Source organism: Psammomys obesus, unplaced genomic scaffold (assembly GCF_907164565.1).
Source record: "Psammomys obesus unplaced genomic scaffold, mPsaObe1.curated_primary_1811, whole genome shotgun sequence".
NCBI classification, from domain to species: Eukaryota; Metazoa; Chordata; class Mammalia; order Rodentia; family Muridae; genus Psammomys; species Psammomys obesus.
Window position 1 is genome coordinate 7950425 of NW_026590677.1, and position 12816 is coordinate 7963240.

At 40.5% G+C, this 12816-nt stretch overlaps 1 protein-coding gene across 1 annotated transcript in view; it reads right to left on the bottom strand.

Annotated features, from left to right (window-relative positions):
• The window catches only part of Trmt2b (tRNA methyltransferase 2 homolog B), a 79066-nt gene that overhangs the window by 17054 nt on the left and 49196 nt on the right, over positions 1-12816 (bottom strand). The window contains 7 exon segments of the mRNA XM_055608328.1: positions 885-986; positions 1193-1313; positions 3226-3329; positions 3501-3537; positions 3540-3715; positions 4189-4283; positions 6207-6353. Coding sequence (XP_055464303.1) covers positions 885-986; positions 1193-1313; positions 3226-3329; positions 3501-3537; positions 3540-3715; positions 4189-4283; positions 6207-6353 — 782 coding nt within the window.

A 12816-nucleotide genomic window follows, 5' to 3' on the forward strand; every position in this document is an offset into this window, starting at 1 on the left:
CTCACCCTAGACAAATCTTTATAATTATTTCTTAAAGTGATATAATCAGGGATGGAGAAATGACTCACCAGTTAAAGAGCAATAACTGTTCTTACAAAAAAAAACACAAGTTTGGATCCCAACATCCACATGGTAGCTCACAACTGCTTGTAACTCCAGTTCCAGAAGATCTGACAACCTCTTCTGGTATGCATGACCTTTCGTGAATGCACATAAACTTATTCAGGTTCATACATATAATTTTAACAAAAGAAAACTTATTTTTAAAGAGGTATATTGTGCCAGGTGTGGTGACCTGAATCATAGCATCATAACACTCAGGAGGCAGAGGCCGGCTTATCTCTGTGAGTTCAAGGCCAGCCAGGTCTAAAATAGTGAATTTTAGTATAGCAAGGCTCTGCAGAGAAACCCTGCCTCAATAGACAGATAGATAGATAGATAGATAGATAGATAGATAGATAGATAGATGAATAAATAAATAAATAAATAAATAGATAGATAAATAAATAAATAAATAAATCAAGCAAACAAGCAAGTAAAGTGGTATAGTGCTTTTTTTTTCCTTTCTTCATTTTTCTGTTTCTCTGCATTTTCTAAATTGCATATAAAAGCATGCATTAATCTGATTTTTAGAAAAATAATTTTGGTTTTTGCTTTTTCAATGGGACTGGGTCTTGCTTATACCACAAGGGATTCAATCTCATGTACTACATAGCAAGGATGATCTTGCACTTCTAATCCTTCTGCCTCTCCTACCCTTGTTTTATGTGGTACCGAAGATCAAACCCAGGGCATCATGCATGGGAGGCAATCACTCTATCAACTGAGCACTATGCTCAGCTCATGAAAAAATAATATTAAAAAAAAAAAAAGGCAAGAGTCACACAACGAAGTCCCTTGTGCTTTCCCCATGGGGCTTCCAGGAAACAAAAACTAGAGTGTGGATGGCCCTGCTGTTCTGAATGGCTTGCACCACTTGGTAATATGACCACTTGGAAATATGTTAATAGAATTAACCCAGCATATTCCCTTTTATTCCAAACTCCATGCTAACCAGTACTGGGGACTGCTAAAGAATGGGAAAGCTGCTTCAGGGATTCCTCATACTGGGGTCCCTTATCCTGGTATGGGAATAAAGGCACAGAACTGGTGGACACATGGGGAACACCCACGTTGCCCTTCCTCCTTACATAGTCCATCATGGGCAGGGTTCACCACACCAACAGTTAACTTCTCATCTTTCTGCGACTTTAACAGCTCTGGTAAAATCTTCTCCACTCCACCAGCATGAAACTCATAGTGACACCTGGAAAAGAAAGCACCATGTGACATAATGTGAGCTCAACAAGTGGTAAGCTTCAGCTTTATAGAACTATATTACATAGCAACCAGAGTCCTTTTGGCTATGTTGTACCTCTGAAGAACAAAGAAATCCTCTTGGACCTGCAGCTACTTTCCCAAGGAAAGTCTGAACCTACCAACTGAAGTGACTAGACACACAGCATCTAAGTACGTACACCACAACAAAAACCTTCATGTTCACTTGAGTGCTCTTCCTGCTGCATCCCACGTTTTCACTGGGTACCTCAAAAAACTGTCTGAAAGTTGGAAATGTTGGCACTCATCTATAATCCCAGCACTTAGGAGACAAAGAAAGAGATAAGGCTTTCAAGGCCAGTCCCAGATACATCAAAATAATAATAATGATGATGATAATAATAATGATGATGATAATGATAATAAACAACTAAAAACTGTATGGAAGTAGAATAAAGCAAAGAAGACAAACTATTTCTTATATTGCAATTTGTCATTTTACTTAAAGAAAAAGGTTCTATTTCTTTTTTAAATTTTTTATTTTTATTAATTACAATTTATTCACTTTGTACCCCAGGTACAGCCCCATCCCTCGTCCGCTCCCAATCCCACCCTCTATCACTCTTCTTCCTTGCCCCTCCCCAAGTCCACTGATAGGGAAGTTCTTCCTCTCCTTCCATCTGACCCTAGCCTATCAGATTTCATCAGGACTGGCTGCATTGTCTTCTTCTGTGGCATGGTAAAGCTGTCTACCCCACCCCCACCCCCACCCCTGAACCCTCAGAGGGAGATGATCAAAGAGCCAGCTACTGAGATCTTGTCAGAGACAACCCCTGTTCCCCTTACTAGGGTACCCACTTGGAGACTGAGCTGCCATGGGCTAAATCTGTGCAAGGATTCTAGGCTATCTCCATGCGTGGCTTGGTAGCAGTATCAGTCTCTGCAAAGTCACCTGGGCCAAGATTTTTTGTTTCTGTTGCTCTCCTTGTGGAGCTCCTGTCCTCATCAGGTCTTTCTATCTCCCCCTTCTTTCATAAGATTCCCTGCACTCTGCCCAAACTTTAGCTATGAGTCTCAGCATCTGCTTCTAAGTACCTTGGTGTGACACAAACCAAAGAAGTGAAAGTCCTGTTTGGGAGGAAAAAAAAAAAGGTTCTATTTCTTTTTTTTTTTTTTTTAAGATGTGTTTATTATGTCTGCATGTACACGTGCAGGCCAGAAGAAGGCACCAGATCTCCTTATAAATAATTGTGAGCCACCATGTGGTTGCTGGGAATTGAATTAGGACCTCTAGAAGGGCAGCCAGTGCTCTTAACCTCTGAGTCATTTCTCCAGCCTCCCTATTTCTTAAATTGTAATATTCACTATAGCCCTGGCTGGCTGTGAACTCACTGTGTAGACCAGGTTGGTCTGGAGAATACAGAAACCCACTTGCCTCTCCCCCAGCATCCTGAGTGCTGGAATTAAAGGTGTTGACACCAATTCCAGGCCAAAACTCTAAGATTAAAACTTACTGTAGTAGGCTCTGATGTCTTCGGAGTCTAATTAAAGCAGATTCTTCCATTATGTTCAACATTTTATCATTTCCCTTCCTACCAACTAGGCTTGTACTTGCCTTGGGCTCTTCTCTGGAATGAAAAGAGAAATAGTTATTAGGACCCCTTCTAGAAAACATCAAGATCCATCTATGGCTACTCTATAACTCTGCCTTCCTATAAGTTAGAGATACAATAGGTCTGCCCTTAGTATAAAAAAACAACTGCATTTCTGTTTGTTTGTTTGTTTGTTTTTAAGGTGCTAGTAATGGGCCCCTGGGCCTCACACATGCTAAGCAAGCAGTCTGTCATTGAGCTATATCTGGAGGCCCTCAACTCCATCTCTATATTTTTCCTCAGATTCTGATCTAGGTACCATTGGAGGCTGCAGTCCACCGGGCATCTTCTCCTGCCGGCTCCACCAGCTCAGTGCCAAGGACCAGGGAGACATGCTGAGCTGGACAGAGAACCATCACACTTGCAGAAGAAAGAAATAAAAGATTATTTCTGTGTTTTAAACCAACATGGTTCTATTTACACCATCACTACTATCCTTCCCACCACAACCCCACCCCCATTGAAAAAACCCTAAGTTCTGGGTAGATGGCATTTGACAGTTAAACAACAGACTCTTTCTAGGGTGGCCACTTGCCTGTTCCATAGCAAATGTCCAGCAGAATACTGAGTTCATTTCACTCAACTCCCCGATGGTCTGATACAGCATCTCTGCACCAGTGGTATTAATCTGGGTGAAAGCATCTGGAGAGATGTGGATCATCAAGCCCAGGAGATCTTCAAAGATGTCGGGTTCCCTCAACAAGAGCTGGTAGTGGGACTGCTGATAGCTACAACTGGTCATGGTGCTAGGAAAGAATAAAGGAAAACAACATTAAAACAAGGGGATAGAGAGACAGCTCAGAGGTTAAGAGCACTGACTGTTCTTCCAAATGTCCTGAACTCAAGTCCCAGCAACCATCTAGAATGACAGACCATTATACCTCTCAATGCTTGGTTGGAAGAGGCAGCCCAAGCCTCTCATCTGGGACTCACAGCTTCCTCGTCATGGCCCTAAGACTTCTGTATAAGTTACATTCTTCACAGATGGTGGTGCATACATACACTCTCATTTTACATTGTTTTTGTTTTGATTTTGAGAGGTTAAAGGCCACCATACCCCACATCACTTTTATATCCTAGTCTGAGATCCCAGATGTGACTGATATATGAAAGGCGGGTCTAACTAGCATGTGGGCCTCTACTCTCAGTAAGCAAACTTCAAACCCAGGCTATGCAAGCCTGCAGCCTCCTACTTCCTGTCTGGCTGCTCCAGGCTTACCTTTCCTGGAAATAGAGTGGGATCAACTCATAGACCATTCCAGGGTCTTTAGTGAAAAAGTCTTTCAAGGTCACCTTCTGAACACAAAGCTCCTCCTGCCCAGAACATGAAGTGTCAAGCAAAGACTCATCTCTGACAAATTCTCTTGCCATTAGCTACAGTAACCAGCCCCTTGGTAGTCAGTTAAGATGACACATTTCTCAAATCCGATTATGAATAACACTTAGCATAAAGCAATGTTCTGCAGGACTACAGGACAGCAGGACCAAAACAAAACAAAACAAAAACAAAACGGGCTATTTTCACATCTCTGCTTGGTTTTTTTCAGCTTTTGACAAATCTCGTACATTAGAGCTGGCAATTTCTCTAGTTTGAGCCTCTAATAGTTCTCCAAAGAAAGTGAGTTATTCTTATAAATAAGGAGCTAAACTAAGCTTCTGTCCCATCACGCACAGAAAATAACCTTTCAAATCCTTTCGTGTTTCTCTGTTTTTGCTATCCCATCCACCCACTCAAATATCACCTCAAAAGACATGAGTCCTAAAAAATAAACCAGGAAACAGAAAAGAGAAAGCATGGTGTGACAGCAAGATGGCTAAGTAGGTAAAGGTGCTTGCCATCTAGCTGAATGACCTGAATCCATATGATGGAAGGAGAGAACTGACACACAAGTTGTTCTCTGACACCCAATTAAATGCAAAATAATAATAATGAAATGGTAACTATTTTTTTTTTACTCCGGAACATATTATAATTCTAATATTGCTAATCACTATAGACTAGCTTGGCACACAGAAAAGGGGTTATAAACCATGTCAAACCTATAGAATTTAAAGGACCAGTCCAGGAATCAAAGGAGTCAAATCCTAGCTTTGTAGTTAACTGGCTCTTTAACTTCTGTGTTGACTATGCCTCCATTTGTTAATCTATAAAATGAAGGTGATAACATTCTTCTCAAACCTACTTTATAAATGGGTTGAGATAATCAACTAAGTATAGGGTTGTTGCCATATGAGACTATCTGTGCTGGTTGGGGTTTTGTTGTTTTGTCAACAGGACACATGATGGAGTAATCTAGGAAGAATGAGCCTCAGTTGAGGAATTGCCTCATAAGACTGGCCTGTGGGCATGTCTACTGGATATTTTCTCAATTGATGATTGTTTTGAGAAAGCCCAGCCCATGTGGGTGGTGTCATCCTGCGGAAGGTGGTCCTTAGGTGTACAAGAAAGCAAACTAAAGGCTGTAGGGTGAGCTGAGTTTGTGGTTAAGAGCATTTGTTGCCATTACAAAGGACCAGGGCTTGATTCCCAGCATTCACATGGTGGCTTGCAACTGTCTGTAACTACAGTCTCAGAGGATCCAAAGACCTCTTCTGACCTTCCTATATATACCAGGCACACATGGGGTGCATATACACACATGGACACACTCATGCACATAAAATAATTTTTAAAATCTAAAAATAAAAGCAAAATAAACAAACCACAGGGAGCAAGCCAGTAAGCAGCATTCCTCCACAACTTCTACTTCAATTATTACCTAGGTTCCTGCCTCATATTCTTGCTCTGACTCCTTGTCCTGGTGCACTGTGAGCCATAATCACAGCAACAGATAGCAAATTAGAACACAGTCTGAAAGCGTTTAAGGGCATTTCAAATTGTAAAGCATAATTTGGAAGGCTGCTTTGCTCACTACTATACCAGCAGAGTGTGTGAGGTATTTAGATGATAAAAGTTGGACATGCAAAACTCTATGGAGCAAAGTTCTTGTGAAAATATTCAGGAATCCACATATGATAATTATCTGGGGTAACCTAGCCAGTCTTTGTGATTTGATTATGCCACTCGTATGGTTACATTATATTATATTCTTACCAACTCCTCTTTGTCCTCAAACCTGCTCTCTAATGTATACAAATATTCTATAGATGTGTAGTATCTGCCATCTGCTCTAAAACTAAATTAACTGGAGCATTGTATAGAGGTACTACAGAAGTGGCTTATCCTGCTAGGCTAACCTGACTTAATCCCTGGGAATGAAAAGTGACAATAGCCATTGTGTGTCCTTGGCTGTTGGTTTGAACTGTGAGCTCATGCCGTTATCCACCTTCATAAAACAGAAGACAGGGTTCTACTGAAGACTGTCGAAGGAATACTTTACAGTACTAAGAAGAAACTGATATTGAATATAGGCAGAAGCAACAAGTCCAACAACAAATTATTCATTCTGGGTCATTGTCCAAGGCTACATTATGTTCCCAAAATGTATATGTTGAAGCTTTTACCCCCAGATTCTCAGAATATGACTGTATTTGGAAACACATCTTTAATAAGGTAAGGAAGCCAGCCATGTAAGTCATCATACTGTGAAAATTCAAGAGGCTGAGGTCAGAGAATCTGAAGCTTAACATCATTCCAGGCTAACTAGTGAGACTCTCAAAATGGTTATTTATTATTTATACATGTTCTGCCTGCATGTGTGCCTGTACACCAGAAGATGGCACCAGATTTCACTACAGATAGTTATGAGCCACCATGTGGTTGCTGGGAATTGAACTAAGGACTACTGGAAGAACAGCCAGTGCTCTTAACCACTGAGCCATCTCTCCAGCCCAAGTACATAAAATTAAAAGGTGATTAAATTAAAAGAAGCCACTAAGGACAGTTACTCTTATCTGACCAGCATCTTTATAAAAAGAGGAGAGGTAGGGGTAGGAATACAGCTCATCTGGTAGACTGCTTGCCTGGTATGCAGGAAGTACAGGATTTTCCAACTCCAGCACTGCATAAAAACAGGGCATGTTAGCACATACTTGTAATATCAGCACTTGGGAGGTAGAAGCAGAAGGATCAGAAGTTCAAGGTCATCCTTGTCTACAAAACAAGTTTGAAGCTATCTTGGGCTACATGGGACTCTGTCTAGAAGGAAGAAGAGGGACAAAGAAAGAGAAAGAAGGGGGAAGAAGAGGAGGAAGAACAACAAGAAGAAGAAAATGAAGAAGACTGAGAAATGTGAACACATAGAAAAACACAAGGGCTAAATATGTAGAATAAAGAGCATGTGGGCCCACAGAAGAAAGATACTCATAGGCCTGAGAAAAAAACAAACCTGCCAGACTCTTATCTTAAACTTATATATTCCGGACAGGAAGGAACTAAACCTCTGTTGTTTGTATCTCTCTGGCCTGTGGTAATTTATTTAAGCTGCCCTAAGAAGAAAAGTGACATAAAACATGCTCTTTTGACAGTTGTGTAAACACATATTTATAATCCAAGCACTTAGGAGGCTGAAGCAGAAGGATCCTGAGTTCCAGGCTTACTGGGGATACTCAGTCAACCTTTGCCCTATGACCTTATGGAAGACATCACCATTATTTATATTCTAAACTCTATGTTTCATTAAGGTTTATATTATATCCTTCATCTGGCACATACATATGTTCAATAACAGTTTTGAAAGTAGATATCAATGAATAAATAAATAACATATTTAGATGAAAGATCTTAGGTTATTCTGTATGTGATAGTAAATATAATAAACTTCTAATTTTGTGGATTATTTCTAGCATTATTTACTAGTACTTTACTAAACTGCTGTCATTTGTTCTTACTTACAACAAGCCTATCATTTTCGTAACATACAGTCAGATGCCAAATTTAGTATAGGTTTTTCTGATCTTCCATTTTCTCCTAAAAAATACAAGTTGAATACAATTCTATTTTGTTGCAATGATCTCACTCCCTTAAAGTAAAAAACGGGGATGCAGATCATTGGTAGAGGACATGGTTATATGCACAAAGCTCTAGGCTTGATCCTTAAATCCAAACCAAAAAAAAATCAATAAAACAAAACTTTTCAAACAGAAGCCACTTGGTAGAAAATAGAACACAGTATCTGATTTACAGCTCTTTTATTCTCACATCACATAAAATCTAGGTCTACGACATTTCCCATATTATGTAGAGAAGGGGAAGTTATACTAAAAAATAGTGCCACCTGCAAAGATGAGATCAGAGGAGGCTACACTTTATCACTTCTGTCATTTCCTATATAGAAGATATGTTTAACTACACTGAACATATTTTTCACATCTTAGGGTTGGTACTTTTGAAACAGGACCAGTTCAAATGTTACTTACTTTCTTGTTAAAAATGGATGCTTTTTAGAAGCAAGATTCAAATGTCAGAGGTCTTGAAAAGATGATAGTTGAAAAAAAATTAAACCTCATGTGGAAATTATGTTTAAGGAAATACAAACTACAATTCAACAATGTATGACCATTTTAAAATGAAGAGTGACTTCTGTTTTTATGAGAACACTTAAGTATTAAGACTCAATAGATGTTCTCATTAAAATAGCAGAATACCTAGAAATCCTACTCAGATGAAATAAAGGAGAAAGAACATGTATAGTTATTTAAGCCCATTGTTGTAACAATTCTCTTTTTCTACCCAGAAATATCATTTTTCTGCCTTAGTGCCAGACCGTTCCCATTAACAGACAAGCATTCTCTCACTCTTTCTCTTTCAAAGACAAGCAGGGGCTGGAGAAATGGATCAGTGGTTAAGAACACTGACTGTTCTCCCACAGGATCTTGGTTTGGTTCCCAGCACCAAGCTGACAGGTTATAACCATCTGTAACTCAGTAACAGGTGATCTAATACTGTTTCCTGGCCTCTGTGGGCATCAGGCATGCACATGGTACATATACATGCATGCAGGCAAAACCACACACATAATTAAACAAATCTTTCTTAAAAATGTTTAAAAGAAAGAAAAAGAAATAAGTCAGGCAGGCATCACGCCTGCAATCCCAGAACTTGTGAGAAAGAAGGAGGACTAACAATTCAAGGTTATCGTCAGCTATGTAGTGAGTTTCACACCAGCCTGGGCTACAGGAGACCCTGTCTCAAAAAAAAAAAATTCTTGAATCCATATTCCCTATTACCTAATTCTCTGCGTCTTTTTTTCACACTGTAGCCAAACTCATAAGAACTTAATATATCCCCTATTTCCAGTTCTTCTATTTAACCACCATTGGAAGTAGGAAAGTAAACTTGTACAACCACTGTGGAAATTGATCTGGCGCTTTCTCAGAAAATTAGGAATAGTGCAACATCAAGATTCAACTATACCACTACTAGGCTTATACTCAAAATATGCTCAACTATAAAAAAAAAAAAGGACATTTGCTCAACCATGTTCGTAGCAGCTCTATTCATAACAGCCAGAATCTGGAAACCTAGATGTCCCTCAACCAGGAAATAGATACAGACACTGTGGTACATTTAGGTACATTTACACAATGGAATACTGCTTGCCCTTCTGAATGAGGATTAAGCATCTTCCCTAGGGTCCTCCTCCTCACTTAGCTTCTATAAGACTATAGATTTTAGTATGTTTATCATATATTATATCTACTTATAAGTGAGTATACACTGAGTGTGTCTTTCTGCTTCTGGGTTACCTTGTTCAGGATGATCTTTTCTAGTCCTCCCTTCCATTTGCCTGCAAATTTCATTACTTCCTTGTTTTTAATTGCCGAGTAGTATTCCACTGTGTAAATGTACCACAATTTCTGTATCCATTCCTCCCTTGAGGAACATCTAGGTTGTTTCCAGATTCTGGCTATTACAAATAAGGCTGCAGAGGGTGGTCCAAAATGGCAGTGACCAGCACGTACATTGTCTGAGGGGCACAGGATCCAAAACTCTGAAATTGGTGAGTGGAGGGACAGCTGAAGCCAGAACATCAACATTGAAGCTTCCTGGGTGAGAGGTGAGAGGGTACAATCGTAAGCTAGGACAGTTTGGATCCAAGTCACCCACAGACACCTCAGGAGACTGAGAGTGGCGAATATTCAACCCCACTGCACTTCCCTTTGCCCCAAACAAGTGCCTCCCTGCTCAGCAGAGGTGGAAGTGGTTGCCCCAAGCACAAGCCTCCAAGCTCTGTGACTAAGACTGCAGAGGAGGGACTCCCAGGCCTGCAGCTGTGGCAGGCAGCTGTACAGGCCTACTAGATCTGCCTCTATAGCTGTGCAAAAGCTAGGCCTAGCTTCTCAGTGACTGAGACAACAGAGGCGGCAGCAGTATGGGCCTTCCAGGTTTGTAGCTGCGAAGGGTTGGTGGCTATCTCCAACAGGAGCCTCCATGCTCAGTGACTGAGATGGCAGAGGAGGCTAGCCAAAGTACAGGTCTCCCTGACAAGCTGCCAAATAGTGGACACCACCGAGCTAACAGATCTCCTACTTACCCCTGAAGGACCAAATCTGAAAGTAGAAAAGAAGGGAACCCCTGCACTTTCTGATTAGGCCTGTGAGCCAGTGAGTGCACCTTCAGGTGAGTGCGTGCAGAGTCCCAGATCCAGAGTCCCTATACACTAGCAGCCAGACATTGGATCCCTCCCACCCACTGGGGTAAACATAGGTATCCTTGTAACAGCATTCTCAACATTGAAGTCCCCATTCAGAAAGGCAAAGAGGATGGACATCAGAAGAGGGAGAAAACAGGGTACAGGAGAGGAGCCTATTACAAAGGGCCTCTGAAAGACTCGACCATGCACGGTATCAAAGCAGATACTTATACTTTGACTTATAGCCAAACTTTGGGCAGAGTGTAGACAATCTTATGAAAGAAGTGGGTAAGACCTGGAGAGGACAGGGGTGCCACAAGGTGAGCAACAGAACCAAAATATCTGGGCACAGTGGTCCTTCCTGAGACTGATACTTCAACCAAGGACCATTCATGGAGATAACCTAGAACCCCTGCACAGATGTAGACCATTGCAGTTCTGTGTCCAAGTGGGTTCCAGAGTAATGGAAACAGGGACTATCTCTGACATGAACTGATTGGCCTGTTCTTTGATAACCTCACCCTGAGTGAGGAGCAGCATTAACAGGCCATAGAGGAAGACAATGAAGTCTGATGAGACCTGATAGACTAGGATCAGAAGAAAGGGGAGGAAGACCTCTCCTATTAGTGGACAGGAGGGGGAGAATGCGTGGAGAAGGGGGAGGGAAGGTGAGATTGGGAGGGGAGGAGGGAGAGAGCTACAGGGGGGATACACAGTGAATAAACTCTAATTAATAAACATAAAAATAAAAAACTTAAAAAAAGAAGTTAAATAGCAACAAATCAAATAATCCAATTAAAACTGGGGTACAGTGCTAAACAGAGAATTCTCAATAGAGGAATATAGAATGGCAGAGAAACACTTAAAGAAATGCTCAACGGCCTTACTCATCAAGGAAATGCAAATCAAAACGACCCTGAAATTTCACCTTACACCCATCGGAATGGTTAAGATCAAAAACTTAAGTGACAACACATGCTGGAGAGGATGTGAGAAAGGGGAACCCTCCTCCATTGCTGGTGGGAATGTAAACTTGTACAACCACTTTGGAAATCAATCTGGTGCTTTCCCAGACAAACAGAAATAGTGCTACCTCAAGGTCCAGCTATACCAATCCTAGGCATATATCCAAAAGATGCTCAAGTATACAACAAGGACATTTCTTCAACCATGTTTGTAGCAGCTTTATTTATAATAGCCAGAAGCTGGGAACAATCCAGATGCCCCTCAGTTGAGGAATGGATAAAGAAATTCTGTTGACGTCTTTGATCTACTTGGACTTTAGTTTTGTGCAGGGTGATAAATATGGGTCTATATGCATTTCTCTACATGTAGACATCCATTTTGACCAGCACCTTTTGTTGAAGATGCTATCTTTTTTTCCATTGTAGGGTTTTGGCATCTTTGTCAAAAATTAAGTTTCCATAAGAGTATGGGTTTATTTCTGGGTCTTCGATTCGATTCCATTGATCCACCAGTCTGTTTTTATGTCAGTACCATGCAGTTTTCATTACTGTTGCTGTAAAGTACAGCTTGAGATCAGGGATGCAGATACCTCTAGAAGATCTTTTGTTGTTCAGGATTGTATTAGTTATTCTGGGTTTTTTGTTTTGCCATATGAAGTTGAGAGTTTTTCTTTCCAGGTCTGTAAAGAATTGAGTTGGTAATTTGATGGGAACTGCACTGAATATGTAGATTGCTTTTGGTAAATTGGCCATTTTCACTATGTTAATCCTACTGATGGGTGACCATGGGAGATCTTTCCATCTTCTGATATCTTCTTCAGTTTCTTTCTTCAGAGACTTGAAGTTTCTTTCAAACAGTTCTTTCATTTGCATGGTTAGAATTATACCAAGGTATTCATATTATTTGTGGCTATTTTGAAGGGTGCTGTGTCCCTAATTTCTTTCTCAGCTCATTTGTCTTTTGTATACAGGAGGGCTTCAAAACTTTTTGAGTTAATTTTATATCCAGCCACTTTGCCGAAGGTGATTATCAGCTGAAAGTGTTTTCTGGAAGAATTTTTGGGGTCACTCATAAATACTATTATATCATCTGCAAATACTGATATTTTGACTTCTTCCTTTCCGATTCATATCCCTTTGATTTCGTTTAGTTGTCTTATGGCTCTACCTAGAACTTCAGGATCTGTGTTCAAGAGATAAGGAGAGGGTGTGCAGTCTTGCATTTTCCCTGATTTCTGTGGGATTGATGTAAGTTTTCCTCCATTTAGTTTGAGGTTGGCTATGAGCTTGCTGTATACTATGTTTAGA